This window comes from Chiloscyllium plagiosum, chromosome 6 (assembly GCF_004010195.1).
Source record: "Chiloscyllium plagiosum isolate BGI_BamShark_2017 chromosome 6, ASM401019v2, whole genome shotgun sequence".
NCBI classification, from domain to species: Eukaryota; Metazoa; Chordata; class Chondrichthyes; order Orectolobiformes; family Hemiscylliidae; genus Chiloscyllium; species Chiloscyllium plagiosum.
This window is the reverse complement of record NC_057715.1, coordinates 97,852,294-97,880,019: the sequence shown is the minus strand read 5'-3', so window position 1 is coordinate 97,880,019 and position 27,726 is coordinate 97,852,294. Positions and strand designations below refer to the sequence as shown.

The 27,726-nt window shown below is 38.6% G+C and overlaps 1 protein-coding gene and 1 long non-coding RNA gene across 4 annotated transcripts in view; one reads left to right on the top strand and one right to left on the bottom strand.

Annotated features, from left to right (window-relative positions):
- The first annotated feature begins 651 nt into the window (after positions 1-651).
- alg8 (ALG8 alpha-1,3-glucosyltransferase) lies at positions 652-27,234 on the top strand. Its single transcript, XM_043692213.1, has 13 exons — positions 652-1,130; positions 6,180-6,258; positions 8,276-8,469; positions 11,657-11,766; positions 13,546-13,613; positions 13,760-13,886; positions 15,768-15,871; positions 16,980-17,100; positions 17,373-17,512; positions 17,793-17,932; positions 19,915-20,012; positions 22,040-22,112; positions 23,393-27,234. The coding sequence occupies exons 1-13, from the start codon at positions 1,042-1,044 to the stop codon at positions 23,625-23,627; spliced, it is 1,578 nt and encodes a 525-aa protein (XP_043548148.1). The 5' UTR covers positions 652-1,041; the 3' UTR covers positions 23,628-27,234.
- The window catches only part of LOC122550865, a 31,964-nt gene continuing 5,830 nt past the window's right edge, over positions 1,593-27,726 (bottom strand). For 2 of the 3 annotated variants that reach the window (XR_006311964.1, XR_006311962.1), the window contains 2 exons: positions 21,074-21,185; positions 1,593-1,673 (listed from right to left, as the gene is read on the bottom strand). This is a non-coding gene — a long non-coding RNA (uncharacterized LOC122550865). Of the gene's footprint in view, positions 1,674-18,194; positions 18,608-21,073; positions 21,186-27,726 lie in introns of those variants that run through there. The other variant, XR_006311963.1, reaches the window with a different exon arrangement.

Below are 27,726 nucleotides of genomic sequence, written 5' to 3'. Positions count from 1 at the left end.
CCTCTTGCTGTCCCATACCTGCAGCTTTCTTCTCTCTCTGTTCCCTCACATGCAGGCTCAATTCCACACTCCTACTAGCAGCTTCCTTATCCATTTACCCCATGCCACTTTCTCCCTTCTGAAACCCTCACAGCTATCTCCACTCCCACCCTGGTTTTCTAAGTGAATTTTCAGACCAAATCATTTTTAAAGTTCTAGTAAAACATATGGAACAGTTCAGTGGGTATCTGCACTACATAGTTTGGTACTAAACCACAGATTCTTTGGCAAGTTCGATGATCTCAGCCAGAAAATCAGTAAGGAACCTAATGGTTCACTTTGTCGACCAACAGGTTGGAATGGTAAGTACAGAACAACCTATATCAGCCTAGGCTCAATTGGTGGCACTCAGGTCTGAGTTACAATGTTCTGATTTCAAGCTCTGCTTCATAACCTGAGCACCAAAGTTGAGGCTGTCACTCCACCTTCACTGAAGGAGTACTTGCACTGTCTGATGTGCTATTTTTTCAAGTAAGATGTTAAAATGTAGCCCCATCTGTCGAGCAACAAAAAAAATCTCATGCAAGAGGGAGAAACAAATAGAAATAGTAATACTTGAAACATATCAGTCATTCTGGAGCTTCATTTGGAGGTTTACAAAGCAAGTTGGACAAGTTTTACTGGATATTTCAGCAATGGCTCTATTTCAAAGGAGTGTGGGACAGAAGGGTAAGAAAATTTACTTTTGGAGAACTGCTGCTTCCTAACCATTGTTGTCACTGCCACGATACACAGAATCAGCTCTTACCCACCATCCTTTATATCACTGGGATGGCCTCTGTAAGACAATGTGTACAACATCTTTTTAAAAATTAAAAAACTACAAAAAAACTTGTTATAATATTCCTGTCAATGCCACTTCTGAGAAAGAAAAGGGACAGGTCCCCATCAAGTTGTTAACTGCAATGAATTGGGGCCTGAAAAGCTATTTGACTTTCCTTCACTGATTCAGTATCTTTGCTGGCAGCTGTTGCTGTTTAAATAAAGTTGGGTGAAACAGCAATGGCGGCGCCCAGTGAGAGGAGTTGGAATTGGTTGGTGCCGCTCGCCTTCGGTGTAACCCTGCTAAAGTGTTTACTTATTCCTGCTTAGTAAGGAGCTGCCCCGGATCAGGGGTTTAATTATGAAACTTTCTTTTTTAAAAGTGATTTCTCCGCTGCAAGGACGGATAGTGTGGCCTAGAGGGGCAGGGACTGCGGTTGAAAGGCGAATGTTCTGTCGTTTTTTTTTTAAACCGAGGCTTTGCTGAATCTCACTGAAATCAGAGGCTTTAAAAAAAAGTTATATTAGAACGCTAAATCTAAATGTTGAAAGAAATTCGTGCAACAACTTCGTCGTCATTCAATTTGTTTTATTTATTTCTTCTCGTACTCTGTCCCATTACAGCAGCTTTTATTTGTTGGGATGTTGTAACATGGGTTATAAATAATACAATAATATAGTCTTTCATTAGGGGTTTTTGTGGTGCAAGGGCAATGCCCCTACCTCTGAACCAGAAGATCCATGTTCAAGTCCCATCTGTTCCAGAGGTAGTAAATATCGGCAGTTGTTCCCTGAAAGTATCACTGGGCACTGATTACGATTATTTTCTCCCTTCTCTAGCTTTTGTACTCCATTTGTAGTCATTGCTGAAACTGAGAGAGAATGTATTTTTATCACTTGAAGACCACCCAGATGAGTTATAATGAGCCAGGAAGACCTTTCTGGTGCAAACTGCAGTAAAAACTGCTATTGTTTGTTTGGCTGAGTGGCACGCTGCCAACTTCATTTACCCATGGAGTTACCATGGTGGAATGAAAGATTGCACCTTTGAACCAAATTGAGCAGATCTTATTCTAAATCAATAATTAAAACAGCTGGTAACTGCAATTTGTTTCATAAGAAATATAATCATGTTAAAAGCTAATATAAGTATTTTCATTGCAGCCAAATAGCAACATCAGTCACCCTTGTGCTGTCATGATTGATCTTTAATGCCACAGCTGGTTTTCTATAATACCTTTGGTCAATAGAAATATCATTTTCAGATCCAAAATGAGTAATCAAACAAACTACCAGAATATTCCAAACTTTTATCACCATTTTCATGTAGAATTGTTTCCTAATTTCACTCCTGAAAAGTCTGGATCTAATTTTTAATCTAAGACCTCTCATACTAGATTTCTCATTTCAGCAGAAGTAGTTTTCTATCTGTCCACTTCATCAGTTTTCCCTTAATATCTTAATTTTGATTAAAACAATATCTCCTCACAGTTTAACCCTTAACACCTAAGTCTCTGCATTCCTTTCAAGGCTTGCACTTGGCATAAATTTTCTGAGTGTGGTGCCTAGAACTAAACACAGTACTTCTGATGTGAGTTTGTACACATGTAGCATGATGTCTAGCACCTATTCTCTTCCTCCAGACCTAAAGGATACTGTTATAATTTTTTTTTCTGTGCCTGTCTCTGATATTCTATTGATCTATGCATATGGTCCTCTAAGCCATAGAGATGTACAACACAGAAATAGATACTTTGGTCTAACTTGTCCACGCAGACCAGATATCCTAACCTAATCTAGTCCTGTTTGCCAGCACTTGGCCCATATCCCTCTAAACCCTTCCTATTCATATACCTATCCAGATGCCTTTTAAATTGACCATTTGCTCTGGCAGCTCACTCTGTACACACATCACCCTCTGAAAAAGTTGCCCCTTCTCTTTGGACCACAAAGTTTTGACTTTTCACCAGCTGAAAAGCTGTCTGATTGAACCTTTCTTTTGGATAAATGACAATAACCTTACACTTGTTTGTATGGAAATCTGTTTACTGCAGTTTTATCCTTTTAGTTAATCTCTTTATCACTTTGTAATTTTTTGCTTCCATCTACACTATACACAATTCATCTATGTGTCACTTGGATATATGGCTGCCAATTTCCTAACCAGGTCAGTAAATTTCCTCCATTCCATGAACTATAATTTTAGACATCAGTCACCAAACAACCCCACCACTCTGTGGCTGACCACTTCAACTCCCCATCCCACTCCACCAAGGACATGCAAGTCCTGCCTTCTCCACTGCCAAATCCAAGCCACTGATGACTGGGAAAGAACACCTCATCTTTCACCTTGGGACCCTTCAAACACGGCATCAACACTGACTTCTCTAGTTTCCAAACCTCCCCTCTCCCTGCCTCATCTCAGATCCAACCCTCCAACTCGGCACCAGCGTCTTGAATTGTCCTACCTGTCCATCTTCCTTCCCAATTATCCGGTCCACCCTCCCTACTGACCTATCAAAATCACTTCCCACCAGCGTCTACCTATTGCCTTCTGAGCTACCTTCCCCACTCCACCCTCCTATTTATTTCTCAGCTACCCCCCAACATTCCTGATGAAGGGATTCTGCCAGAAACTTCGACTCTTCTGCTCTTCAGGTGCTGCCTGACTTGTTCTGCGCCACACTTTTTGACTGTGAAGATGTTGTCAAGTATCTTGAGAAAATACATATAAATAACATCCACTGGCACTTCCCTGTCCACTATAGTCACCTCTTCAAAAAAAAATTCTAGGAGAAAGTGAGGACTGCAGATGCTGGAGATCAGAGCTGAAAATGTGTTGCTGGAAAAGTGCAGTAGGTCAGGCAGCATCCAAGGAGCAGGAGAATCAGCGTTTCGGGCATGAGCCCTTCTTCAGGAATTCAGAAACGTCGATTCTCCTGCTCCTTGGATGCTGCCTGACCTGCTGCGCTTTTCCAGCAACACATTTCAGCTCTTCAAAAAAAATGCCAATAAAATTCATCAAACACAGTCTAGCCATTACACATCTATGCTATCTTTCCCTGATTACCTTAAAATATTACATTGTATCCTTACCTGAACTTCATGATAAAAGATGTTCATCTAACTGGTTTATAATTTCCTTGCTTCCTTCTTTTGCTTTTCTTAAAAAGCAGAACAACATCGACTTTTTTGATATCTTAAGGAAAGATTCCTGAATCAATGACTTTCAAAAGTTATAGTTAGTTGCTATAATTAGTAAAGTTCTCACCTGATTCCTTTAAAATCCTGAACTGAAAGCCATCTGATCCTGAGATTTTGCATTTTTAAATTTTACTATCTTCATGATTACTGTTAATGTCAATTATAACCACTCACCATCCTGACTGTTTACCATTCAGCAGAAACTGAACTGGACCAACCTATAAATGCTGTCTTCAAGAGCAGATTAGAGGATAGGAGTTCTGCAGCAAGTAACTCACTACAAAGGGTCAGTTCGACTCGAAACATCAGCTCTTTTTCTCTCCTTACAGATGCTGCCAGACCTACTGAGATTTTCCAGCAGTTTCTCTTTTGGTTTCAGATTCCAGCAGCCGCAGTAACTCACTACTGCTTTCCACCATCTACAAGGCACAAGTGCTGAGTAATATGGAATACTGTCTCCACTTGGCTGGATAGATGTAGCTCCAATAACACTCAATGCTTGACACCATCCAAGACAAAGTAGCTCACCTGATTGGCAATCAACACATCCCTCACCTTCAAAGTTCACTTCCTTCACTGTTGACACGCAATAGCAGCAGTGTGTACCATCCATAAGATTAACTGCAGTATCTCGAGAATGCTCATTTGACAACTCCTTACCAACCTGCACCCTCTATCACCTTGAAAGCCAATGGCTGCAGATGTTTGGAACATCAACACCTGCAAGTTCCCTTCCCAGCCTCTCACCGACCATACTGCCACTCCTCTTGAACTCTATCATTTTGATCATTAGTAGATAAGTAATCTCACTCTGCTAGACCTATTAACTGTCATGATTTCAAATTTGTAGTTTGTGGTGTGTGGACTATTTGGGATGAGTGGGTAAAAGACTTGGAAGAGTTTGATTAGCAATGGTTATATTTATTGGTGGGCAGGTTCAATGTGCAGAATGGCCTACTGTTGTTCCTTTGGTTACAATTTAATTGATGTCAGTGTTCTGCAGTACATAGAACATAGAAAAATACAGCGCAGTACAGGCCCTTTGGCCCTCGATGTTGCGCCGATCCAAGCCCACCTAACCTACACTAGCCCACTATCCTCCATATGCCTATCCAATGCCCATTTAAATGCCCATAAAGAGGGAGAGTCCACCACTGCTACTGACAGGGCATTCCATGAACTCACGACTCACTGAGTAAAGAATCTACCCCTAACATCTGTCCTATAACTACTACCCCTTAATTTAAAGCCATGTCCCCTCGTAATAGCTGACTCCATACGTGGAAAAAGGCTCTCATGGTCAACCCTATCTAAACCCCAAATCATCTTGTCCACTCTATCGAGGCACCCCTAAACCTTCTTTTCTCCAATGAAAACAACCCCAAGTGCCTCAACCTTTCCTCATACGATCTTCCTACCATACCAGGCAACATCCTGGTAAACCTCCTCCGCACCCGTTCCAGTGCCTCCACATCCTTCCTATAAGTGCCTCCATATCCTTCATTGGGGGAGTGGGAGGTGAGTTGAAGTGTTCGGCCATGGAGCAGTGGGGATGGTCGGTGTTAACTTTTCTGCCTAATTTAAAACGAGCAACACAGAAATATTTAGCTGTAATCTGTAAATATTCGAATGGCCAAGTTCTATTTAAAGTAATAATTAACTACTTTATTTCTTAAAGTGTAACAGAGAATAATTAACTCACAACTATGAAAAAATACTTACTTTAACCCATCTTTTACCTTCCCTTCTATGAAATCAGTTACCAAAAACTCCCAATTAAGCAACTACTACCCTCTGTCTTCTTCCAGCCAGCCAATTCCTAATCCAAACCTCCAACTCACCCTCAATGCCATACCTCCGTATTTTTTGCAGTAGCCTACCATGGGGAACCTTATCAAACACCTTGCTAAAATCCATATACACCACATCTACCGCTTTACCCTTGTCTACATCCTTAGTCACCTTCTCAAAGAACTCAATAAGGTTTGTGAGGCACGACCTGCCCTTCACAAAACCATGCTGACTATCCTTGATCACATTATTCCTATCCAGTAATAGTAACATTAAATAATGACAACTGATTAGGTGTGATTGTCATTTCAGCCACCCTGTTTTGGAAGATTACATCAATTTCCATGACCTGTATAATTGTTATTTGACAATTTCATTTGCAGTCATTCAACAGACTTTGAAGTCCACAGAAACTGGCTGGCAATTACTCACAGTTTACCTATTTCACAGTGGTATTATGAAGTAAGTGTTTATGACTTATGCGTCGTGTTTATGATGTTTCAAGTATAACAGTGACTTGTGCCAAGTGATAATCTGGCTATTTCTGCCATGTCCTATCAGTCGTGATATTGCTGAGAAAGGTCATTCACCCCATTTTATTTGATACATGCAGAAGATCCACATTCCCATTCATCATAAAATCCAGTTGTTTATTTAATGTTTCTATTCATGTTAGTCCTCTAGAAATTTTTTCCATGAACGATGGGCTTTTCTGTGACAGCTGCAAGCCTAAATATGCCAGTGCCCTCTGTGTTAGCACCATGGTTTAACCTGATGCAGTGCGCTGAATTTACCTTCCTAGTCCATCTGTTAACTTAAATACTTCTTTGAAGTTGTTTTCCTTTACCAGGATGAAATGTAAATTCAAGTTTCTTAATGATTTTTTTATGACTTTGTTGTAAAGCTAAGGATCGGTCTTTCCATCACAGTACACCACCTGCAGGTTTTTATAGTCTGATTTAAGGCTGCATGATGAATCTGGACACAATAATCATGGCATAGTTAAAGGAAAGCATTTTACAGCTTTACCTGTTGATTAGGTAAACCATAGAATGTTTTCCAATAGGAACATAGAAAAATGGGAGCAAGTGTAGGCCATTCGGCTTTTTAAGCCCAATCCACCATTCATTATTATTATAGCTGATCATCCAACAATAGCCTGTTCCTGCTTTCTCCCTGTATCCTTTGCTTTCTGTGGTAGCAAATTCCATAGGCTCACCATTCCCTGGGTGAAGATGTTTCACTTTGTCTCAGTCTGAAATGGTTTTTCCCTGTGTCCTTAGACTGTGACCCCGGGTTTTATATTTCCCCACCATCAGCAGCATTCTTCCTGCATCCACTCTGTTGATGCTTAAATATGGCTTGGTGTTCAAATCAGATTTTCAATTGCAGGAGGATTAGACGGCACAGTGCGTAACTGTAAATCAGCCTGCTTTTTAAAACAACGCATCTGTCCTTGATCTTATAAAACTTTAATCTTAAAATTGTTGATAAATTAAGTAGAAAAAATTATACCAGTTTAGGAAGCATCAAATTTGAGTTGGAACATAGAGGTTTCTCTGCCATAAGACATCACTTTTGTGACTCTCCTGGCAGGAGGAAGTCATTACAACATAACCATCTACTTGTGTAAGTTTATTTTCATTTAAAATGTGATACATATGAATTTAACACTGGCATGTATAAGCTGTAAGACTTTTTAATATATTGAATGGATAATAGAAAATCTAATATAAAAAAAATCTTAAAATAGAGATTGTACAACTTTTATTTGTCCTGATCCATTTATCCCTTGTCCTTTAAACCTCCTTCATTCATCATAAAGTTGATTGACTCTCCTTGAGCAAGTTGGAAATTTAGGTAAATTCGAACAGATCTTCCATTGATTGTAGATTTCAACTGTTTTAGCAAGTACATCTTTTTTTGTGCTATTATACAATAGTTTTACTGTATTCTTGATGAAAGAAAAGATTTTTTTAATTGCTGATGAGAGCCACCACAAATAATTCTCTTTGTCCATAAACTGTTTTGGCAATTTCATAAACAAATTGTAACAAAGCCTTGCCAACTCCCTGCAGAAAGCTGTCAACAATTATTCCAGATTAATCTGTAGTACAGGTGGATAAAAAGTTGAATACAGGATAAATTTTAGTGAGTGAGAGGAAAGTGCAGTGAAGCAGAAGTCAATAATGAAATTCTTCAGAATCCTGATACACAGTGGGTCAAAATTGTAACTTGCACCTGCTTTATAATGTGATCTGATTGTATGAAACTATTTGCAGTATCAGCCATTAGCAAAAATAATTAATCAAAATCTATTAAATGTTGTATTAATAATACATATGAATTAAAGTTGTTAATATCTTTTTGTTGATCCAAAATGTTGAATTGTAATTGCAAAATATGAATTGAAATGTAACTTTTTCTTTTCCTGTCTATTACTCCTACACCTTTCTTCCCTTCCTCACCCTGTACCTAGGCAACTTCGCAATGGACTTTGGACTATCCACCATTTTTTGCATGGTTTGAATACCTACTCTCTCTCATTGCACAATATTTCGACAAGGAAATGTTGGTTGTCCAGAACCTTAATTATGCCAGTGATGCAACAATACTATTTCAGCGACTTTCAGTCATCATCATGGATATCGTATTTATTTATGGAGTACTGGAGTATGTCTTAATATTTATGTATTTAAAAATGCAGGTGTTCTTTCTTTATTTGTTGTTTGACAAACATAACCAGTTGATAGATTAGACATCAGTAATTGTGAAATAATTGTCAAACCACCAGTTGAGAAATGGAAGATCACTAAATGTTAGTGTTGATTTAAAGAAAAATTGTATTTTCCCATCCTGTGCTACAGTGCTAACTCTTTAGGAAGTATTGTTACTCATACAATTCTGATACCAGGCCCCAAATGGACATTATTCATCTTGTATATCTGTGATCTATTCAACTGTGAACAGATTTTTTGAACAGAGTGGCGAAGAGAGAGGGCGGAGAGAAGCGAGGGCTGCTGGGTAGGTCAGTGTTTCCCACTTAAAAAGGGATTACCTCGGGAGTCGGGCCTCCATTTTGAACAGAGCTGCGAGGAGAGAGGTCGGAGAGAAACGAGGGCTGCCAGAAAGTTTTTAAGTGGGTGAGATCTAAACCTGAGACCCTACACTGTAGGGTCTCCCTCCCACCCATCACCTCTAACCTTACTAGGAGTCTGTAAACTCTGTAAGATTTCGGGTTTTGTCATTTAATTCTTCTTTTCTTATCTTCCTTGTTTAGTCCTGTGTGGGCTTTCAGATTAATGGGGTATGGCTGATAGGACAGTTGCATGTTCCTCCTGCAGAATGTGGCACGTGAGAGACACGACGCATGTCTCCACGAACCCCATCTGCGGGAAATGCACCCAACTTCTGCTCCTCGAAAAACCGAGTTAAGGAGCTGGAGCTGGATGGACTGTAGATCATCCGGGAGGCTGAGAGGGAAATTGAGAGGATGTACTGGGAGTCACTCCTCAGACACAGGATAAGGACAGCTGGGTTACAGTCAGAGGAGAGGAAAGGGAACCAACAGACAGGGCAGGGATCCCCTGTGGTTGTTTCCCTCAGCAATAGATATACCTTTTTGGTGGTGGGGACAGCCTACCAGGGGAAAGTCATAGTTGTCAGCTCTCTGACTGTGCCTGGCACTGTGGCTCAGAAGGAAAGGGGGAAGAGTAGAAAAGCGCTAGTGGTAGGGGACTCAATAGTTAGACGGATTGACAGGAGATTTTGTGGTCAGGAACAGGACTCCCAGAAGGTATATTGCCTACGGTGCCAGGGTCTGAGGTGTCGCTGATCGGGTTTACAAGATTCTGAAGGGGGAGGGTGAGCAGCCAGACATTGTGGCACATATTGGCACCAATGATATAGCCAGGAAAGGGATTGAGGATCTGAAAAGTGACTACAGAGAGTTAGGTTGGAAGCTGAAGAGCAGGATGAGTAGAGTAGTGATCTCCGGTTGCTACTGGTGCAACGAGATAGCAAGTTGAAGAACAGTCAGCGAGTGCAGCTTAACATGTGGCTGCGAGGCTGGAGCAGGAGGGAGGGCTTCAGATACTTAGACCATTGGGATATCTTCTGGGGAAGGTGGGACCTGTACATGAAGGATGGTTTGCACCCGAACTGGAGGGGCACAAATGTCCTGGTTGGGAGATTTGCTTGTGTGCTTTGAGAGGATTTAAACTGGTTTGGCAGGGGGTTGGGAACCAGAGCTATCTGAGAGGGGGTATAGTTGTAGATGGGACAGGATGTAGTGAATCCAACGGGAAGGTTTTTCATGTGATATAGTAAGGGTATGGAATGCTTTGCCTGCAACAGTAGTACATTCGCCAAGTTTAAATGCATTTAAGTAGTCATTGGACAGGCATATGGACGTACATGGAATAGTGTAGGTGGGATGGGCTTCAGATTAGTATGACAGGGCGGCGCAACATCAAGGACCGAAGGGCCTGTACTGCGCTGTAATGTTCTATGAATCCATTAAAGTGTGTCTGTTTTAACGCAAGGAATGTCAGAAATAAGAGTGATAAACTTAGAGCATGGATCAGTATTTGGGACTATGATGTTGTGGTCATAATGGAGACGTGCATTTAACAGGAGCAGGAATGGTTGCTGCAGGGTTCCAGAGTTCAGAACGTTTAAAAAGAACAGGGAGGTTAGGAAAAGAAGGTGGGGGTGTAGCATTGCTAATTAGAAAGCGCATCAGAGCAATATATAAGATTGAGCTTTGGGGTTTTTTCGGCGGCCTTGTATCACACTGGACAATCTGTTAATCTCTAAGCTATCGGAGGAGTTCCACTTTAACTATTTATGATCAAATCATTTCAACCAGTAGTATTTATACTTAGTTTTCGCACAAAGGTTAGCGTCAATCTCAAATATTGCATTGCAGCTCATTTACTGTACCTCCGTTGGCAGTGCTCTGCATTTGGTCGGTGTTTTGACAAAGGGCAAACGGGATAAAATTGTGCCTCCTGGTGCCTGGTCAAAGCTAACTCATGCTAATTCCTGTGCCAGAGGAATGTGGGTGAGGACAATGCAATATGAAGAGACTAATTAGCGTCCATTTTTTTAAGTACTATTTAATAATCCTCCACTACTTTGAGTTACCAGTCAGTTATACTATTATAGAGGGAGTTTGGAGTAGTGTCCAGGTAGTTTTCATGTTACACAGGTTTCATATATCCTGCAGCTGACATAAGGAATATAGTTGATTGAGAAATGGTCAAATCCCCCTTATCTGAGAATGGTTCTTGATCATACTGACATCAATGGGAGAGTAGACCGATATCACATACATTAATTGGTATGAATTCTCATGATTAAAATTTGTTTTATTTATAATTTTTTTTAAACTGGCATGATGTTTAAATATTTTAAAAATCATTACATTGTTGTAATTGGAATTAGCTTCATGTTTAAAACTGCAAAATCAAAAATGATTGTCATTTTAACATGCAATCCCAAATCAAAACCATCTATTGCACCCAGAAACTCATCTAATTTAAGACAAAGCACATCAGCAACTTACGGTGGTTGACAATTAATATTGTAAGCAAGTTTTAATTTAGATATGCCACGTTTAGAATATACTGTTCTGATGCCTTTACAGTAGCTACAAAAACTTAGTGTTTAAAAGAAAATCCCTCCTTTGCTAATTGTTTTCATTAGTTCTACTGCCTGCACAGTAACTCCAGTTAGAATGCAATTCAACCCCTGATCCTGAAGTGAAAGATGTTAAAGCACTATACTAACCAGTTTTCAGGGTAGAAAAAAAAATTGTATGACCAATAAGAGTATTTTTATTTGCCCTGTTTTTAAGATGTTGTAAGTGTGTTAATAGAAGAAAAGAATCAAAGGAAATAATGGAAAGACCAGCGTTTATACTTGCAGTGCTGTTACTTTGGAACTTTGGATTATTGATTGTTGATCGTATCCTTGCACTAGAAAATGCATCTTATGAAACAACTGTTGAGTAATATTTAATAGAATCTAATGCCTTAAATTGGTTTCATTTTCTTTGCTATGACAAACAATCATTGTTCTTCTTGTCTAGTTTAAGTTGGTGATTATGACAGGCTTTCACATTTTATATTTAGATTTAATCTGTTCTATAATGGTAGACTGTGTGGGCAAACTTCGCTGTGAAATGCATGATTTTAAATTATTATGAGAAAACCATTGGGTTGTGATGGTAAAAAGTTTTTTTTTTCAACATAATAGCTGAGGAACTAGCTACTTGGATACACAACTGGCTCAAAGGTAGAAGGTGATGGTGGAAGGTTGCTTTTCAGACCGGAGGCCTGTCACCAGTGTTGTGCCACAAGGATCGGTGCTATGACAACTGCTTTTTGTCATTTTATATAAATGATTTGGATATGAACATGGGAGGTATGGTTAGTAAGTTTGCAGGTGACACCAAAATTGGAAGTGTAGTTGGAACAGTGAAAAAGGTTACCCCAGCATACAACAGCATGTTGATCAGATGGGCCAGTGGACCAAGGAGTGACAGATGGAATTTAATATAGTTACATGAAAGGTGCTGCATTTTGGAAAGGCAATTTAGGGAAGGATTTATACACTTAATGGTAAGGTCCTGAGGAGTGTTGTGAACGAAGAGAACTTGGATTATAGATTTATAGTTCCTTGAAAGTGGAATAACAGGTAGATATGAAATACCTTCTGCACTATCCTATGCTTGCCTTTGTTGGTCAGAGCTTTGAGTGTAGGATTTGGGAGATCATGTTTCAACCGTACAGGAGATTGGTTTGGTACTATTGGAATACTGCATGCAATTCTGATCTCCCTACTATAGGAAGGATATTATGAAACTTTAAAGGGCTCAGAAAAGATTTCCAAGGATGTTGACAGGGTTGGAGGCTTTGACCTATAGGGAGAGGCTGAATAGATTGGGGCTATTTTCCCTAGAGCATTGGAGGCTGAGGGGTGACCTTATAGAGGTTTATAAAATTTGAGGGGCATGCATAGGATAAATGGACAAGGTCTTTTCCCCAGTGTGGGGGAGTCCAAAACTAAAGGGCATAGGTTTAATCTGAGAAGGGAAAGATTTAAAGGGGACCTAAGGGGCAACCTTTTCACGCAGAGGGTGGTGTGTGTACGGAATGAGCTGCCAGAGGACGTGGTGGAGGCTGGTACAACTACAACATTTTAAAAGGCATCTGGATGGGTATACGAATAGGAAGGGTTTATGCAACTGCTGGCAAATGGGACTAGATTAATTTAGGATATCTGGTTGGCATGGATGAGTTGGGCTGAAGGGTCTGTTTCATTGCTGTATATCTCTATGGTTCTATACAGAGGATTTTATTTATTTTGCTTTATTTTCTAACAATTTAAAAATCTTTGTCGCTTGACAAAAGGTGTCCATTGCTGACTTACTTTTGAATATCTTTTACGATATCTTGCAATGTTATGTGGTGCCTGAGAAAGAGAGAATATTATTACTTGCCCAGAATCTCAAATAAGTGAACAGAAGCCACTTTAGAAAGTGCCACAGGATCAGAGTTTAGGAGTGGAGTCAGTTTTAAGTGTTGAAGGAGGCCAGAGAATAGATTTCCTTTCTCAGATTTGGGTGGTATGTGATGTGGGGGGAACTGTGAAAGAAATGTTGCCTTTATTTCCGTTTAGCTCGTGTATATATTTTTTCTCTCTCACACACACACACAATATGATTCCTTAACTCGGACCCAGATATTCACTTTCAATACAATGGTTTGTTATTTGGTGTCATGCTTCTTTCCATTGCAAGGATGTTTCAGGTGATTTGAGAAATTCAGTATAATAACTAATTCTTCAGTGCTTAGTCATGGTATACATTAATCATTGAAAAGTGCACAGATTGAGAAATAACCAAAAAATACTCAATAACACGATGCTTTAAATATTTTAAATGATTTCATTACAGGAAAGACATTTGGAAAGTGCACTACTCTTTGCAATCCTGATGAACTTTAAGCACATTTTTCTTTATGTGGCTCCTGCCTATGGTATTTACCTACTACGTTCATACTGCTTCACTGAGAACAAGCTAGGTATTTAATGTTTTATCAATTTTGAGATGAGATGCAACTTTCTTTCATCCTTAAATGCACTTGCATTCGCAAAGTGAAAAGCAGAGTACAATTACAGAAATTGTGTCAAGGAGAGCTGATAAAGGAGAAAAAAAAGTTGCGAGATACTGGTGTAGAAAATTATATTAATCAGATGTGTCCTTTGTGAAATGGTCATAAGATAATTAGAGATGAGGAAAGGCCAAATTAAATTCATTCAGCCCAAACAATCCCAAAGTTCTTGTTTTGCAGTATCCAGTTGTTCCCATCACTTGGTGTCTTGCAAACCCCCATAGTGATCTGGTATAACTGAATAATTTAGTCAGTGTCTTCAGAGAACAATTTATTATAATTTAGCACTGGAACATTAATAGAAGTCACGTTTTTGATAATCACAATATGGATTAAAAATACAAACATTTAATTTCTGATGAAATTGTACTCCTGAGGATTTTATTAAACCATAATAATATTTATACAAAGTTTTTTGTATTTTGCCTTCCAACATTTCCATGCATTTATTTGTTTTCTTTTTTATTTTTTGTAAATAAGCACTTTAACATGCTAACCAATTCAAGACAATTGTGATCTCTCTCTCCCTCTGTCTGTCTCTCTCTCTCTCTCTCTCTCTCTCTGCCTAATCTGCTTGTTTCCAGCTCATGCATAGAAATATAAGGTTGCAACTTACTTTAAGGCGTACTAACATAGAAAATGTGCACATATATCTTTTCTCAAATATTACACTCATTCTCCCTTAAATGTTTTGAATACCTCAAATTCAGTGGACACACTTAAATATTGGAGACCCTTCTAATATGTATGTGAAAATACTTATCTCCTTCATCTTAGTTTTAGCTTTATTACCCTTTTATCCTAGAATTCTTAATCCTAGAATCCCTACAGTGTGGGAACAGGCCCTTTGGCCCAACAAGTCCACACCGACGCTCCGAAGAGTCACTACCCAGATCCATTCCCCTACCATATTACTCAACATTTAACCCTGACTAATGCACCCAACCTACATATCCCTGAACATTATGGGCAATTTAGCATGGCCAATTCACCTAACCTGCACATCTTTGGACAGTGGGAGGAAACCCACACAGACACAGGGAGAACATGCAAACTCCACACAGACAGTCCCCCAAGAATGGAATCAAACCTTGGTCTCTGGCACTGTGAGGCAGCAGTACTAACCACTCAGCCACTGTGCTGCCCATTATGGATTTATTTGGCAATAATGAAGCTTGTCAAAGGTCAAGATAAGTGTTATAGGGTTAATAAAAATTGATATTCAATGTTGTTTTGCTGAACTTCTTAAAGTTTGTTTTGTTACAGGTTAATCATTAAACTTTTTCAATTGTTAACTTAACTATCTCAAATGCAATTATGCTATTCAAATTGACAACCTCAAAGTCTCCAGCTATGATTAAATGAACATATTTGTTTTTAAAATCCTGTAAAATAGATAGTACAAAGATGAGGAATTCCATTTAAAAATCTGAAAGAACTGGATGCTGTAAATCAGAAATAAAAACAGAAGATGCTGGAAAAGCTCAGCAGGTCTGGTAGCCTCTGTGAAGAAAGATCAGAGGCGATCCTTCCTCTTCACAGATGCTGCCAGACTTGCTGAGCTTTTCCAGCAATTTTTCCTTTTGTTGTGTGTTGTTGTTGAGGAATTCCACTATTTGAACCAATCAGAGCTTTTGAAAGGGGTCTTGATCATGAAGATAACCTTTTGGAATTTCAGTATACCTCATGCTCTTTGTTATCATTGCCAAGCTTGTAATTATTGAAATATTTTCTTTCACAATATCCTAAACTTATCAATTGTCATTATTGTTACTTCTGTTTATTTTTAAGGTGGATCTATCCAGTGGAAGAGTTTCAGTTGTTCCCGTCTTTTTGCCTTGGGATTTATAGTCTTCTCTGTTTTTGCAGTTTCTTTTGGGCCCTTCATATCCATGGTAAAGATATGTTTAAGTTAATTTAAAATACTTTATTTTGCACTTCAAATTTACATCTCAAATGCAGTAAAATAGGATGTACTTTGTTCCCACTCAACACATTTTATTAAGGTTTTGGGCAAATGTGCAGTTCTGTTTTAATACCAGGAGACATCAACATCAAACTTACTATTGATTCTGTAATACGTATGTTCCTGCAAATATCATTCCAAGTATGAAATGTATACTTGATGTATTGGGGAATATCTGGAGCAATTCATAAAGGGTTGTCAAAAATATTTACAAGGATATCACTACTTAAATGCTGTGTATGGGAGCGAAACTTAATTTGGTCTTGAAAGCTATATATAGGTTAATAAACTAAAAGTATAAATTGAGGTGTGATACTAAATGGGACAAACGGAAGAGGGTAAAGGATTCAGTTTCATGGCTGAAGTGAACCTGCTATTGCATGAGGTAGGTACAAGAAATGCTTAACTTGGCACTTAACAGCACTGTTTCCAAAGGCATCTGTGCTTTATGTTCAGAAAGAGACAGCAGTCATGTAAAAGTGCACATTAATTACAATTAATTAGAAGTTCACAATCCTAACAATTTGGCAAGGTACATTTACCTAATAGTTTTATGAAGAAGATAGATGACCCAATATGTTTGCCACAAAGAGTTACATGTCAAGTGCCTTCACAGTCACTGTTTGCCTCGTCCAACCTAATGTATCCCTACAGTTCCTATGTACTGTTACTTCAGGGAGGGCACATGTTTATCCTGAAATTTTTTTTTCATGTTTACATACTCCATTTGCTCATGGCCATATTCAGAGCAAAATGGTTTAGAATAGCTTCTGAATTAGACAATGGTGATATTGGCAACAGTTGTAATGACAATATTTCAGAAATAACATATATTAGCACCATTATCTTTACTGATGTAAATTAAGCTCCTCTTCAATTCATTTTGATCCAATGCTAATAAAGAAAATGACTATGTGAGTCCAAGTCAAGAAATGTGATTTTGAAGGCTGAATTGGAGCTTATACTTCTGAAGAAATTTTGAACCAAAATGCAAAATGGCCCAAGCATTTTATTAATTGATTTTCTTTCTTTCTCAGGGTCAGCTGTCTCAGGTGCTTGCAAGACTATTCCCCTTCAAGCGAGGTCTCTGTCATGCATATTGGGCCCCAAATTTCTGGGCTCTGTACAATGTGATGGACAAAATATTGTCTGTCATTGGTAAGGTCTAGTTAAGGTTATCAAACATTTAATACATTGACATGGTCTCTGAAGACTTTTACAGAGAGTAGTGATTTAATTGTATTGTTTACCTGAATATTGAAAATTAACAATTACTAATGAAATTATAGTTTCATAGTTCTGATATTTACCAAATAAAATTTAATTATCTTGCTGGTTGTGGTGCTATTTCTGTAAATAACGTAAAATTGTTGCATCAAATAGAGAGTCAAAATTCTGAACAACTGATTAGTTTTCATTTCCTGGTACAGATGTAAAGTTACAACTGCTGGATCCTGCCAGGCTTTCAAAGGCATCAATGACAGGAGGTTTAGTGCAGGAGTTCCAGCATGCTGTCCTACCGTCTGTGGCACCGTTTGCAACATTAGTCTGTACTTTGCTCTCAATAATGGTCAGTACCAGCATACACTTACCAAATAATTCCCCACAAAGTGAAATATGATACAATTGATATTCTTCAGGCTTTTAATTTTTTTTTATGTTGATTCACGCAGTTAGTAAATTCACTTGGTGCGATGAGTTTTCTAGTTTTGTGTTTACTTTTTGGTCTGGAAGCCGAATGCTCATGTAAGTGTTTCAGTATGTGCAAAATGATGAGTAGAGAACATTTGATGATTTTTGCTTCACTTATTAATCAATATTGTATATTTCTCCTTCTCTCCTACTTCAAGCCTGCTGTTCTCCAACTTTGGTTAAGACCTCGAGGACCTAGAGGGTTCCTTCAATGCCTCGTCCTTTGTGCATTGGGGTCATTCATGTTTGGCTGGCACGTACATGAAAAGGCCATTCTCATCGCCATCCTACCTCTGAGGTATCTTAAATACTTAGCTTATGATTTTTTAAAATTACTAGTGGCAAAGTGCCAGGGACCCAAGTTCGATTCCATCCTCAGTGACTGGTTGGAGTTTGCACATTCTGTCTGTTTCCGCTTGGGTTTCTGCTGGGTGCTCTAGTTTCCTCCTACAATCGAAAGGTGCACAATTTAGATGGGTTGGCCATGCTAAATTGCCTTGTACTATCCAGCGATGTGTAGGCTAGGTTGATGAGCCATGGGAAATGCATGATTACTGGGATGGAGTGGGTCTGGATGAGATGCTCTTTGAGGGCCAGTGTGGATTCAATGGGCTGAATGGCCTTTATCTGCAGAGTAAGGATTCAATAATTCTACTACCTTTTGTAATGTAAGTAATGCAGATTTTGTTATAATATCACGTGCAGAAGCATCTCACAAAGACATTTGAATTAGATCTTAACATGGGCAATTGAACTGGGAATTTCTTTTTCTCTTTCATGGCATTCCATCATTTAACAGCCCTTGAACAGCGTTGTTTGTCAGGTCATTTCAGATGGCAGTTATTAATTAACCACTTTACTGAGGGTCTGTAGTCACATGTAGGCCAGGCCAGGCCAGGAAAAGATGACAAATTTCATTCCTTAAGCAGTATTAATGAATCAGATAAAACAAAGAACGACAGATGCAGGAGATCTGAAACAAACAAAAACAAAAATTGCCAAAAAAAATCAGCAGGTCTGGTAGCATCTTTGGAGAGAATGCAGCACTGTTATTTTGAGTTCAATGACCCTTCTTCAGAATGTGGATGTGTTTTTCCAACAATTGATGATGGTTTCATGTCAAAAGTTCAGATTTGAAAAAAAAAAGAAGCGAAGAGGAATTAGCAAAAATGTCTGGCAGTTGATATCAAGGGAAATCCCAAAGTCTTCTATAAGCAAATCCGTAGGGTAAGAGTGATAAAAGGTGAAATAGGATCAATTAAGGGATCAAAAAGTACATTTACACATGGAGACAAGAGTATTAAGTGAATTCTTGTATCTGTCTTTACCTACAAGGCAAATGCTGCCCAGGTTATGGTGGCAGAGGACAAAACTCAGTCTCTAGGCGAGTTTGAAATTGATAAAAGTATTGATAAAATTGATAAGCTGTTGGTACTTGATAAGGTACTGGAGCCGAGTAAGATAAGTCTGAATGTTTTGAAGGAAGTGATCGTGGAAATTGTAGAGATACTGGCAATAATCTCGATCTTCCCTGGATTTGGGGGTGTTGCTGAAGGACTGGGGAATTGCAACATTATGCATACCTTTTTAAAAAAAAAGGTTGTAAAGCTAGCCTCAGCATTTAAGGACCAGTATGTTTAACTTTGGTGGGGACACCTCTTAAAAACAATCATTCAAAATAGAATTAATAGACACATGGAAAAATGTGGGTTAATTCGGAAGAATCAGTATAGATTTGTTAAGGGAGTATTGCATCAAACTTACTTGCAAAAGGTTTCTGAAGAAGAGCAAAGGGTTGATGAGGGTGGCGTATGTTACTTCCAAAAAGAATTCAATACAGAGTCACAAAACAGACTCATGAGGAAAGTGATAGGTAATAGAATGAAAGGGACAGAATTGAGTGAGTGATTGGAAACACAGAGTAAAGGTTAATGCATAGTTTTCAGGTTCAGGAAAAGTTTATAATGAAGGTCTCCAGCAGTTGGTATTGGGATCCTAGCTTTTCCTGATGCTCTTTAAGAGTACTCACTTGGTTCATAGGATATATCATAACTTATACAACTTATTTTTCAATCTCTTCTTGCCTGCTACTTTAAAGGTTTTCGGAAGAAAATTCCTAACATTAGTGCTAAAAAGTATTCGTCTGATAGAGACTTCCTCCCCACCCTCATAATATGTATTTGTATTGGAGTAAAGGTTATTGAATAAAACAAATAAGATAGCAGTTATTTCCAAAGAAGCTGCTTTTAAATTGCAGTGTTTTTTCTTTTAAATCCTTAGTTTGTTAGCTGTGGAAAATAGAAAAGATGCTGGAACGTACCTCATTTTAGCCACAACAGGGCATTTTTCCCTCTTCCCACTCCTCTTCACAGGACCAGGTAAGGACAAGATGATCAGATGCATTTACATTATTTTTGTGTTTGCATTAAATAAATAAATACATTTTATCTACTGTTTCTCCCTCACTTTGAACATTGTATGAAAATACCTACTGAGCTTCCATTTCACTGACCTAGCATCTTTGCCTATGAAACAGCTAAGATATATGATCAGAATGAAGAATGACTCCTTATGGGGAGTTGTTAAAAATGCAGGTTAGAAGTCTATCTTTCTTTACTCAGTTTTAGACTTATTCACAATGTGAGACATTGCAACTAAAAAGCTTCTAACTCTAAAGCCCACCATCAGTGTCTGTTTATATATGCACAAGATTATCCAATGAGTGTTCTTCCCCCATTCAACCTTAAGGTAGACACTTAACCCAGAATACCCCAGGCTGAACTCCCCATCCTTGCTGAGCTGGCTCATTTTAATTGGAGTAAAAAAAGGGCCTCCTTTGGGTTATAGAATAGGAAACTAGTCTTCCCATTTTACTTTGCTATCTGGTGATTTCTACTGGAAAATGTGTAAGCATCAACTTTGAGAGACAACAGAGTTGTGTGCAGTAGCCCACCAGTATTCACAGTCTAGTCTCTAGGATGAATAACCCTGACATATTACAAAAAATCACAAGCACAACACATACAAATCTAAACATTGACTGGTTCTTTTAAGCATTATAGAATCATTTGGCAACTATTGGTTTCTTCTTTATGCTTTTGATTTTCTCCCCCTGTTTTCTCTCCTTTCCTAAAGAATACCTCCTTGTGTATTTTGGGATCACTAGATCATGATTAGGAGAGGCAATGTTGGCTGCACATTGTCTAACATTGACACACATTATTGTACCTACCCTGCTGGACCAGTTGAGAATACCTAACTCAGCACAGCCTGAATATCAGAACTGCAAATATCCTAGATTGTGAATTACAGTACAATCCAATCCATTCTTTTAACTCTTGTTATTAAAATACACTGTTCTATAATGTTATCTTTAAACTGTTGATTGCGTAGTAACCCTCTAATATGAAAAGTAAACAAAAATGCTATTATATGTTACCTTTAACTTGGGGATTTTGGAATAGAGGAGTGATGCTTCAATTCTTCAAAGTCTTAGTCGTATCTCACCCACAGTATTGCATTCAGCTTTGGGCACTTCATCTCGAATTGATCTTGAAGGGGAAACAGCACAGATTTACTAGAGTGATTTGATGACTGAAAAGCTTTAATTAAGAGGACATGCTTTTGCAATTGGATTTGTATTCTTTTGTGTTGAGAAGGCGTTCTAATGAAGAGGTTTAAAATTGAGACATTTGACATGATGGATGCAAAGAAATTATTTTGGCAAGGGAATCCAAGACAAGGGAGCACAATCTTAAAATTTCAGTGAAGCCATTTAGGCCTGAGATCTGAAAGGATTTTATCTCTCAAATGGTAATGAAAATCTAGAAAGCTCTCCCTCAAAACAACTGTGAAATCTGGGTCAGTTAAAACTGTAAAGACTAGAACAAATAAGATTCTAATACAAAAACAGAAGTTCCTGGTGAAACCCAGCAGATTTGGCAGCATCTGTGCAGAGAAAGCAGTGTCAACGTTTTGGGTCCAATGACCCTTCTTCAGAACTCGTCGTAGCTGGGAAAAGGTGGTATATATGCTGAAGACAGAGCTGAGGTGTAAAGGAGTGAGAGAAGAGGTGGAAATGGAGTCTAGATAAAGAAAATGACAGTCAGGCAAACAAAGAGATGGATAGTTGTGTGCCAGGGAAGGATAAAATCTCCTAAGTAGGCTAAATGGCCTACTCCTGCAATTTCTTATTTTCTTCCAGGCTGATCCAATGCTCGTTGCAAGCAATAAGCTCAAAGTTAGAGAACTCTGAGTATGATTATCTCATGTCATCTTCGTCTATTGTTCCCTTCAAGTATGATTTCTTACTGACAGTGTAAGACTAATGAATTTACTTTTGTATGTCATTCATTGCATACAATGCAATGCTTTTCACTTTGTACTACTCTTTCATTCTTTACAGAGATGCCAATTAAAATCGGTCTCATGCTGCTGTTCACTATATATAGTTTCTCTGCTCTGCAAGCTTTGTTCAGGTGAGCTGAAATGCACGTCTCCTCCTGCTATGGAGACTGTGAAGAGTCTCTGCTGTCAACCACTTATAAATCTACCTCAGTGCTCTTATTCCTTTGTTAGTTATTTGTGAGATCATTTATCTGCTGTCAATATTTAAGTATTGTAATTATTGTCTAAATGGGAAAGATGGTCTGGAGAAATTGCTTTTTGTTCAAATTACTCCCTCAATTTCATAAAAGCTTCATTTTTATCCAGATGGAAACTCCACATTGTCAAGTGTCCAAGGGCTCCTGTAACATGATCAATAGATAGCATCCCTGTGCATTGGAAGATCTCCAATGAAATAGAAAACAATTATTAGAGAAATTATTAAACACCTGAAGATTACCTACTTCTTCATCTTTTCTTTGTCAGTTTGTGGCTGACATGAGAACAATGCAATAAAATAACTCAAAGCCATTAATTTACTCCATTTCATTTCTCCATATCTTTTCTGTTACCATTTTGCTCATACCACATAATATCTCTCGGTGAAGTGTGCAGGGAGCTACTCCTGAGTTTTGCCACCATTGTTCTTGATCCACATACTAGAAAGCACACTCAAACATCCTGGACGATTCAAATATTTCTGCCCCAAACATTTTTAGGTGGTTACTAGACAATAGTCCCTGACTACACAACAGATTTTGAAAACTGATGAACATTCAGGAATGTTAGCAGGAAGATTTTGACAGTGAGCTGCTGAAAGCAATATTAGGACAGATGGCTAAAACCTAGGGTAAAGAGGTCATTTTGAAGGAGCACCTTCAAAGAGAATGAGAGAGGTGGAGAGGAATTTCACAGCTTCGGGTATACTTAGGTGAAAACAGTCCAGTATTGAGGAAAAAAAACATGTTTTATCATTCTATGCCACCACACACATCTCCAAAGAGGTCTATCACTGCAGCATTTGAGCAAGTATTGTTCCTTGTAGATAACAACAAATCTTAGCTGACCTGCTAGTATTTGACAAAGAGAAAAAAAACTCCTCTTTGAATGTGATTTGCCCAGACTATACTGACAGGTTACCTTCATTTCTCTTTGTTTCACATCTTGAAATTTGGCTAAAGCAATGTGCATTATTGGTCATGCTCTACATAAACTAAACGTCATCTTTACTCGCAATACCTGCTTCAGCTTGTTTTGACAAAAGGTTCAAATCCCTTTGAAATATTGTCTATTTCAAATGTTAGGTTTATTGAATTTAAAAAGTATAAATGGTAAATCCACTAGAATCTAACTGAGTTTGTTATCCATCTAGGAGAGAGAGATCACTTACAAACCTACCAGAATCCATCTACCTCAGCGGTCTTATTCCTCTGGAAGTTATTTGTGAGATTATTTATCCCCTAACAGCATGGCAGCAGAGATTTCCCTTTGTGCCACTGTTGCTCATCTCCGTATACTGTTCACTCGGAGTTACCTACTCTTGGATTAAACTGTACATTTCAGTCCTGACAGAGCCAGGAACTGACAAGAAGATGAAAGCACAATAGTTGATGGATTAGTTTTCACACTTTACTCAGAAATGTGAATGTGTTGTTAACTTGGAGTTAAAGTATGCAAATCATGGGTGCATTAAAGGAATCACGTCCTGGACAGAATATAAGAATCATGGATGAAAGACATATTCTGGTCTTGAGGCCTTTGCAGCTGGGATATAGACCTTATTTTGCTACAGATTGCAAAAATATTCGTGCTGGGAATGGGATGATATTTCAAACATTGATATACTTTCAGTACCTTTAACAATAATGGCTCGGTAATAAGTCCTTGATGTTTTGGTTAATTTTGTTAACTTGGAAAATTGTTTCCTGGTAATTAAAGACTTGTTCTTTTCCTTTTGTTTAATGAAATTCTTGTGATCCCACCAACAATTGGTGTCAAATGTTTTCACATTAATTTGTAATGAAAAATCATTCCATGGTGACCATTAATGTTAGAATTATAATGAAACTGAATTGTTAAATATAAAATATAGTATCACTTCTATGAGAACTGCAATAACTTCTCTTTAAGTTGAGGTATACTATAAAATGTAGGAACAAAGTAGGTCATTCATCCCATTGAGTCTGCTCTGCCATTCAAAAGGATCATGGCTGATTCAATCTAATGATTCTCAACCGTAATTTCCTGCCTTTTCCCCATACTCTTGATTCCCTTACTAATTAAAAACCAATCTCGGCTTTGAATATTCTGAAGGACCCAGTCTCAACAGCTCTCTGTGATAAAGAACTCTGCAGATACGCTAGCCTCTGTCAGAAATAAATCCTCATCATCTCTGTCTTAAATGGCTGACCCTTATTTCTGAGATTTTATCCTCTGGTCCTACACTCTCCCAGAGAGGGAGACAACCTTTCCACATCTACGCTATGAAGCCTCTTTAAAAATCTTATGTTTCAATAAGGCCTCCTCTCACTTCTAATTGCAAAGGAGTACAATCCCAGCCTACTCAATATCTCCTCAAAAGAAGATCCTTTCATGCCTGGATTCACTCCTTCGAACTGCTTCCAATGCCAGTAAATCTTTGCTTAGATAAGGACCCAAAACTGTTTACAGTATTCTAGGGAAGGACTGACTAGTGCCTTGTATACTTTCAAGAGGACTTCCCTATTTTTATCTTCGATTCATTTCAAAATAAAGGCCAACATTCCATTTATGCTAGTATTTTGTTATTCACGGACAAACTTCATATCCCAGTGTGCTGCAGTTTTTATCCATTTAAATATTCACCTCCTCTATTCTTCCTGCCAAAGTATATAAACTTAAACTTACCAACATGTTCCATGTGCCACCTTTCACTCATTCATCTAACCTGCCCATACTTCTCCGTAGGTTCTTTGTGTCATCCTCACCACTTGCTTCCAATATACATTTGTGTCATCTGCAAACTTGGCTGTAGTACATTCACCCTCTTCATTCAAGTCCTTAATAAATATTGTAAATAATTGTGACTCTAGCACTAATCTCTGCAGTACTCCACTAGTAACTGGTTGGCATCCTGAAAAATGCCCCCTTTATCCAAGTCTGTCTTCTATCACCCAAACGTCACAGGCTCTTATTATTCTGTTGCCTTTAGTGCGGTATCTCATTGAACATCTTTTTAAAATCTACATGTTTTACATCTACTGGTTCCTCTTTATGTTGCTGTTACCTCCTCAAAAAATTCCAATATATTTGTCAGGCATGATTTCCTCTTCATGAAGCCATGTTGACTCTGCGAGGTTATATTTCTAGTGCTCCACTTTTACGTCCATTATAATAGACACTAACATTTTCCCAATGACAAATGTGAAGTTAACTAGTCTATAGTTACCTATTTTCGGTCTCTGTCCCTTTTTGAATATGGCTGTTACATTGTTTGTTAACTTTTAAATCTTCTCAGTCCTCTGATTTACTATTAATCTGTCATATTTGATGTTTGTTCATTTCAATCTTTAACTTTCTTAGCTAACCAGCTCCCCCATGTCTATTTATCTCTTTCCTAGAATTCTTCTTCACTTTTTCAAACTGTGAATGTTAAGTTCGATCATGTTATAGCACTATTTCCTAGGGTATCTCTTACTTATTCATGAACCCTGCCTCATGAAACATTACAGATCCAAATAGAATGATTGCTGGCTAGGTCCATATTGTTCCAGGAAACTATCCTGAATGCTTCCTCAGAATTTCTCCTGATGGCTACCGCTACCAACTTGATTTTCTCAATCTACATGAAGATTGAAGTTACTTATGATTAATGAACTGTCTTTTTCACATGCCCTCATTATCTCCTGATTTATTCCCTGTCCTACAGAACAGCCACCGTTAAGGGGCCTTTGGACTACACCCAGTGTCTCCTTCCCTTTGTTTCTTATCTCTACCCATGTGAAATCTATTCTTCCAATCCAAGAGCATTTCTTACTCTTGTATTTATTCTGACCTGTACTGACAAAGTTATCCCACCCAACTTTCCTTCCAGCTTGTCCTTTTGAAAAGTCATATACTCCTGAATATTTAGTTCCCAGTTTTGGTCTGTCAGATCATTCCTGAATTTGTGATAATTAATTTATTTTGTTCTGAATACGACATACATTGACACACAGACGTTAATTTTGCCTTTTTAACCATCTCTCCTCGACAATGTATTTGTATTTGCTGCTTTTTTAATGGTTGTACACATCCCTTGTTATCGCACTGAGTGTTATTTATTACCTAAATGGCAACCATGCAATGTTGTCATATCCTTTCTCTTTGTATGCCTATGTATCCCCCCCTCCAGAAACATCCATTACTAATTAGTTTAAAGCTCTCTCTGCAGCCCTGAGTTGTTCAATTTGTTAGGGCACTAGTGAACCCCTGTTCGACTGGAACAGCTCCTTCTACCCTAGTACTGATATCAACGGAGCATGAAATCCATTGCATTCACACCAGTCTTTAAACCATGCATTTAACTCCAATTTTATTAACCCAAAAAAACTGCAGATGCTGTAAATCAGAAATAAAAACGGAAATTTTTGGAAAGGTTCAACAGGAATGGCAGCATCTGTGGACAGAAATCACAATTAACATTTGGGTCAAGTGACCCTTCCTCAAACTTTACCCTATACTAGTTTGCCTGTGACTCGTATAACATTTATGAGATGATTACCTTCGTGGTTCTGTTTTTCAGTTTTGCTCTGAACTGTTGGAAATCTTTCAGTAGAACCTCCTTTCTAGTGCTGTCAATGTCATTGGTAAGTGGATGGTGATATCTAGATCCCTCCCTTCTCTTTCCAAGTTCCTCTCCCACCCCAGGAGATATCCTTAACCCGAGCACAGGCAGCTAATACAGTCTTTGAGATTCTCACTCATGGCTGTAGAGAACAGTATCTATTCACCTATTATGCTGGCCTTTACCCCTGTAACATTACTATTGCCTCCTGTCACTTGAATGGCTCCCTGTAGCAGGGTACTGTGACTATCTCACTCATCTTCCTTGCTGTCCCCGCTTTTGTCTACACAAGAATCTTGTAACTGTTGAGCAATTGCTATGAAAATAAAAACCTTCCTCTCTGTTGTGGTTCTGTTTGCCGAGCTGGGAATTTGTGTTGCAGACGTTTCGTCTCCTGTCTAGGTGACATCCTCAGTGCTTAGGAGCCTCCTGTGAAGCGCTTCTGTGATATTTCCTCCGGCATTTATAGTGGTTTGAATCTGTCACTTCCTGTTGTCGGTTCCAGCTGTCCGTTGCAGTGGTCGGTATATCGGGTCCAGGTCGATGTGCTTATTGATTGAATCTGTGGATGAGTGCCATGCCTCTAGGAATTCCCTGGCTGTTCTCTGTTTGGCTTGTCCTATAATAGTAGTGTTGTCCCAGTCGAATTCATGTTGCTTGTCATCTGCGTGTGTGGGTACTAAGGATAGCTGGTCGTGTCGTTTCGTGGCTAGTTGGTGTTCATAGATACGGATCGTTAGCTGTCTTCCTGTTTGTCCTATGTAGTGTTTTGTGCAGTCCTTGCATGGGATTTTGTACACTACATTGGTTTTGCTCATGCTGGGTTTTGGGTCCTTTGTCCTGGTGAGTTGTTGTCTGAGAGTGGCTGTTGGTTTGTGTGCTGTTATGAGTCCTAGTGGTCG